The sequence below is a fragment of the Dermacentor silvarum genome, chromosome 4 (genome assembly GCF_013339745.2).
Source record: "Dermacentor silvarum isolate Dsil-2018 chromosome 4, BIME_Dsil_1.4, whole genome shotgun sequence".
NCBI lineage: Eukaryota > Metazoa > Arthropoda > Arachnida > Ixodida > Ixodidae > Dermacentor > Dermacentor silvarum.
Genome location: NC_051157.2, coordinates 104,740,335 through 104,746,506, shown reverse-complemented (window position 1 = coordinate 104,746,506; position 6,172 = coordinate 104,740,335). Strand labels below are relative to the sequence as shown.

Below are 6,172 nucleotides of genomic sequence, written 5' to 3'. Positions count from 1 at the left end.
CTTCGCATTAAAAAAAAAAGAAAAAAAGAAAGCACGGAAAGATGCACACAAGTGTCATCGACACGAGATTGACAGAACAGGTAAGTCATCGCGAGTAATAAACCTTCACCAGAACGACTGCGTGATTTTGGGCACAAGCTTACGGCGGGAGCGCCGTGGAGAGAGTTTCCAGGATTAATTTTTGTTCCGACACCGGATCCTTCTTCCTCGTGGCTTGCCATCCGGCGTAACTATTTGGTAGTGGTCCGAGCTAGACGTGCCATGGGCACCAGGACAACAGGCGACCGGGCAGAGGTGACGACGTTGCGTTGTAAAAACTTTACGATTTATTTAGAACATGGTGAAGGTTTTAAATGGGAAGAGAGAGTGGTTAAGAGGTACATGGCGGGTTTCTTAATAGGCCCGACGTAGCAGTGGGTGCAGTCAGGTGACCTCGGGCCCGTGCGTGTCTAGGCGCAAAGAGACGTGAGCTTCCCTCTGACTGGCCGCCGGTGAATTGACATCAGCAACTGTATTAGATTGGTCGTCAAGACAGCGGGACAAGATCACGCCTTGTCGAGCGAGGTCATTCCCTTGCTCGAAGGTGCGTAGAAACCTTTCTCCGCGGTGAGGACTCGGGGCGGAAATATTCTCAATATTCCCCTAGAGAGCGACCGGCGACGTCATCGACGCTTCACGTGGCCACTGCTTTCTGCGGTGCTTTAGGGAAGGGTGCATTCTTCCGTTTTGTATCTTGTCAACCCCAAATATAAGCTCGTTGACAGGATCTTCTTTCTTTCCAGCAACGCCACTTGAATATGTTCTTCACAAATGAGCGAGGCCTTTACTCAGCGTCCAACCACCCACCACGTCAAACCAAACACACTGCGCACACCTTGCAGAAATCCATACTCCAGTTGGAGATGGCTGGCCAGCAGGTGCTATGCCACATTCCACATACGCGAGCCATAAGTCCCACATCACACTAAATCAATGCTTGCAGAATTCGAGTCGTAAGACGTTGTATTTGACATACTTTCGGCGTTGTACAACTACGCATGGGGCGAAGTAGCGTCGTATAGGAGTTTGCCGGAGCGGCATCATTGAGATATGGGGCACCACACCCAAACGTGATTGCCGCTCCTTGACATAACTTCTCTGTGGCTAAGGTCACAATGGTAGGCATTCTAGGTTTGCTGGCACTGAAATGCGCCGTAACGCAAGCTGAAGAACTGCTTCGGCACGCGCGGCGAAGTCGTCCGCATCCGGGAGAGAAGTTATGCTTGTGTAAGTCAAGTGCTTTGCGTCCAGCATGGTAACTTAGCGTCCGTAAAATAAACGAAAAGGGGTGAATCTTGTAGTTTCCTGAAGGGCAGTATTATAGGCGCAAGTTACAAATGAAAGCACATCATCCCCGTTCTTGTAATCATCGGCGACGTACGTGAACAAAATTTCAGCAATTGTCTTGTTAAGGTGCTCAGTTAGGCAATTTGTTTGCGGATGGTACGCCGTAGGTTTTCGGTGTGCCGTCGTGCAGTGCATGACGTCGCGCACAAGCTGGACTGTAAAGGCTGTGTCGCGATCTGTGGACTGCGCCTGGCGCAACGCGGCAGTGAAGGCTGCTATGAATGAAAAATAGCGTAACGTCGGATGCAGTCGCTCGCTCAACTGTTTTGGTTTGGCAGTATACTAGTATACTGGGGGGTAAAAATATAGGTGGCGACCACAATTTACCAGTTCACAGCAGAAGACGTCTGAAACCAACCTAGAGAGTCCATACCAACCTGTCTAAACAGAGTATTTGAAGGCTTGAAAAAGTCGGCTGGTCACATAGGCGGTATCCTACCGTGTTGGCAGTCACGGCACGCCTTTACATGGTGCTTGACGGTCGCTGGTAATGCAGTCCAATAGTACATTTGGCTATCAATGAGTGTGCAAAGCCAAAGTGGCCAGAAGAAGGTTCGTCGTGACAAGCACCTAAAGGGACCGACAACCTCTAATAAAGTGTGAGGTGTTGATTAAAATGATGAAAGCATGACTTATAGTGGTCGAGTCAAGCACACTATTCGTGATTTAAATAGGAATTGCAATTTTAAGTTGGCTCAGAAAGTTGCGAGAAATGGCACGTGGCGGGACCTGAATGACCAAATCTCGGTACTTTATATGAATGCAACATATTGCTGTACGCAAATGGGATGTTATTAAGTACACTGTGCTTACTTTTTTTTTAAAATTGCATCCTTTATATTCCATAGATGTCGCTTTATACTTTGCGTATTACGAGCTAAAAGAACTGCGCGGTAACAAGCAGCGCTGCCTTCGCAGCAACGAATGGAACGGAAAAGCCGTGGCGTACCTCATAGCATGGCGGCGCACATGAGTGCTTTTGAACGCGCGTGACTTTGCCAGTAGGTTCACGCCCCGAGTTCTATGGTCTCTCATTGAGATACAAAATGTCATTGACTACTTGTGCGTAAATTGGTGCCATCGCTACATGAATAGGCGCTACTGGCATATCTTACCGCTTCTCACCAATGTCGGCGTGCTATACCGCCATCAGTGCTCACATTTCACTGTTATCAGCACGCTTCCAGCCTACAACCCCATGATCGCAATTGCTAGTGCAGATAAAATAATTCTGATAGCACTTGTTCCACGTTGTTTTGCGCCTTAGCACTGCAACATCGGACACTCTGACCCGTAAGCTGTCCATTGCGCAAACAAATATGACTCGCAATACCGGAGCTGCGAACGTTGATGCCGTTGAAAACCACCCCTACAACTGCTGAGGTGGGTATGCAATGCGCTTTATTGCTCGATTCCTCCTTCGGCGCATCTGCCTTGCTAGAATACCCAACGCCTCTCCATCCCAGTGGAAAGCCGGTCTTTCCATCGCAGCCTTCGACGACCAGCGATACCTGATCGACCGGGCCAGCCGGATAGCAACCGCAAATGGGGCCCTGGACTGAGGGCTCCACCCTCTGGGACTTTTAGGGGCGAAGCACCTTAGGGCCGAGCCTTGTCCCTCGTTGTCCGTTGTCCGTAGCTCTGGTTTCCATAGGCTATATAAGCGCTGTATATACTGTAAACATGTACCGTATATATATATATATATATATATATATATATATATATATATATACGCCAAGCTCCCGCTTCCGGAAGCCGGAAGCCGGCTTCCGGAGAACGCTTCCGGCGTTTTGCCCGAATGATCCCCCGGTGCTTCGCCCGCTCATCATTCACTTCGTGGATATGCGGTGTTTTATTGCGATAGCAATTATATGGACACTTCAACCGAATTTCTGCCGTCGCCGTCGCCGTGAGGTTCCCTATAGATAAAATCTTCGCCGCGCGCCGTATGCCCGAGCGGAAGCGTGCGGGGACGCGCGCTATCACGGAGAGCGAACGCACTCAATCTCCCACGCGCAAGCAAGGAAGCTTGAAGCCAGCGCCGGAAAGAGCGGGGGGGGGGGGGGGGCGCACTTCTACTCCGCCAACAACCGCGCTCGTCGCTCGTCGGCACCGTCTCTTATCTCCACACGGCTCTGACCTTTATGCGCCGTGCATTCGCCGCTCAGTTTCCGTTGAAGCGATAGACCAGCACGTACCTTCCGCCGCTGCGGCGTATGCTTGCTGCCAGCGTTTTGACAGTCGTTGTCTGCAGTCATTCAGTGTGATCTATTCGTGTTTGTTTGTGCGCGCTCACACCACGCTTGTTCATTCAGTTAGTAATAGTCGGGCCACATTTTCCAACGCACGCTACACATGCAGTGCTGCCCGGATCGGCAGTGCAGCGCTACAGGTGTGTCCCTTCGCACGCGCTGCCCACGGGAAGCGCTTCTCATCAACGCCACCGTTTCACACGCGCCTTCTCGTGGTCATCGAGTCTCTCTTCATGTCGGTCTACTTACGCCGCAGCACACCTGCTTACTTATCCGCTCATGTTTACTACAATTCATATTGCTACCAAAGCCGCTCACCTTACTTCGTATGACATTGCTGTGTTGCTATCGCATTCATTGCTTCGCCCTTAATGCGAAACTGGGACATTTTTAAAGACGATAGTCTTTCTTGGGGAACTTAAACGCTGAACATTTGGTCTGTCTGTCTGTCTGTCTGTTTGTCTGTCTGTCACCCGATTCAGCCACCCGGCCAAAGTTGGACCACTTGCTTACCGCCCACACTACTTAAACTGGTACGGCTGTTCATACTTGTGAACGTTATCGATCACAAAGTAAATATTACGCATATCTGAGGCGCAACATCACTAGGTAAGTATTAGGAGGTGTGTTCCGTTAATAGAAAATACATAGATACGTAACTCTAAAGACCCTAGTTTCTTAAGCTGCGCTGAAAATGCCATGCTATGCGCGCCTACGAACGACATTCCCCGACTGCACGCCGAAGAGCGCCCTCTGCCATGGAGGAAGGAAACCCTCTGCACAAGCTCATGTTTCCCGATGTATTGCCAGATGGTATCCATGTCTCACGCAGCGCCTCCTCAATTTTATCCATGCCAGCCAGATGCGGCCGATTCAACATAAAGGAAGCGCTGTCTGAGGCAGGGCAAAACATAAATGGCCGCTTGATGAAAAAAGTTGTCGCAGTTTCACCTGAAAGGCGAAGCATCAATTCCGATAGCAAATTTGTAGAGAGCTATACGGAGTAATAATATTAGCTTTATCAGCTGTATAAACTTGGACATGCAGCAGCACCGGCAACACGCAGAACTGTTGTCGACGCCGTCGGCGTTTTGCCCGCGTTCGCTCAAAATGCGTGCGGCGTTGGTGACTGTTGCCGGAGCCTCTGATATAAATAGGCACTTGGTGCCGCAGCTAAACGTCGCCTCCCTTCCCTCCCCCCTTCCCCCCCCCCCGCGTCGGAAGAAGGTGCGTTTGCTCTACATATATGGTGATTGTAAAGGAGGAAAGAGAGAGAGAGAGAATAACATTTTATTGATTGGACAGGAAAGGGGTGTTGGGAGCGGGTGGGTGGGTCCCTATTCCGAGACTCCACTGGCCAGAGCTGCTCGCCGGGCCTGGTCGAGTAGACCCCTCTGGGTCTCCAGGTCCGCGCCGGCGAGGATGGTCTCCCACTGCTCTCTATTTGTGAATTTGGACCCCAACAGGGGGGAATTGAATTTTGGGGGCCTACTCGTGCATTCCCACGTTACGTGGGCGAGAGTTGGCTTCCCCCAGCACCATGGACAGTGGCCTGGATAGGCCGTAGGCCAAATGGCATGCCACAGCCCGAGGTGCGGGTAGGTATTCGTCTGAATTAGTCTCAAATCCCGGGCATCCGCTCCGCTCAGACTCGGATGGGGCCCCGAGTAAGTTCTGCGTTCCAGACGCTGATGCTCAAGGATGTCGCGTGGAGATGTCAAATGATCGAATCGGGGTTTCTCGGGCTGCACTCCCGCTCGGCAAGCCAATTCTCGAGCGAGAGCATCTGCCCTTTCATTGCCCGCAACCCCCACGTGGCCCGGGCACCAGATGACACTGTGCGTTTCCCGGAGCGTGTGACCTAGTATGCGTAGGGCACATGCCGGTACTCTGCCTTGCATGAACAGGCGACAAGCCACCTGTGAGTCCGTGAGGATCACAGAGGGCTGGCCGGCTGCATCTTTGGCCTTAATTGCCATTGCAACGGCGGCTGTCTCCGCCGTGCCTATGGATTTGCTCCTAATTGTCGCGCTAATTTGGAATTTCGATCGATCCATCGAGCTTGTGGCCACTATTACATGGCCACCTGGCCCCGGAGCTGCATCTGTGTACAGCACTTCAGAACAATTTCCAAATCTTTTTTGAAGTTGGTGTGCCCGAGCCTTGCGCCGGCCCTGGTGGTAAAAGGGGCTCATGTTTTTGGGAACTGGGGCCACTATGAGGTTTTCGCGTATCGCTCGAGGTAGAGCCACTAAGTCTTCCTCGCAGTAGTGCGGTCGTACGGGGTAGCCTAATGTTTCTAGCAGCTTTCTCCCGGTTGGGGATAAGTTTAGGCGCTCTCTTTGCGATATTAATACCGCTGCCTTAAGTTCTTCGAAGGTGTTGTGCAACCCCAGTGCACATAGTTTAGCCGTGGAGATGCTCATAGGGAGTCCGATGGCAGCTTTGTAGGCCGTTCGTATAAGGGCATCTGTATGCTCCAGATCCGTTTTACACAACTCCTGGTAAGGGAGGCTGTATGTAGTTGACGG

The 6,172-nt window shown here is 51.3% G+C and overlaps 1 protein-coding gene across 1 annotated transcript in view; it reads left to right on the top strand.

Moving 5' to 3' along the window:
- Window positions 1–5,296: 5,296 nt before the first annotated feature.
- LOC119448809 (uncharacterized) overlaps window positions 5,297–6,172 on the top strand; it is a 19,622-nt gene continuing 18,746 nt past the window's right edge. Inside the window, exons 1-2 of the mRNA XM_049666509.1 lie at window positions 5,297–5,479; window positions 5,549–5,562. Coding sequence (XP_049522466.1) covers window positions 5,297–5,479; window positions 5,549–5,562 — 197 coding nt within the window. The remainder of the gene's footprint in view (window positions 5,480–5,548; window positions 5,563–6,172) is intronic.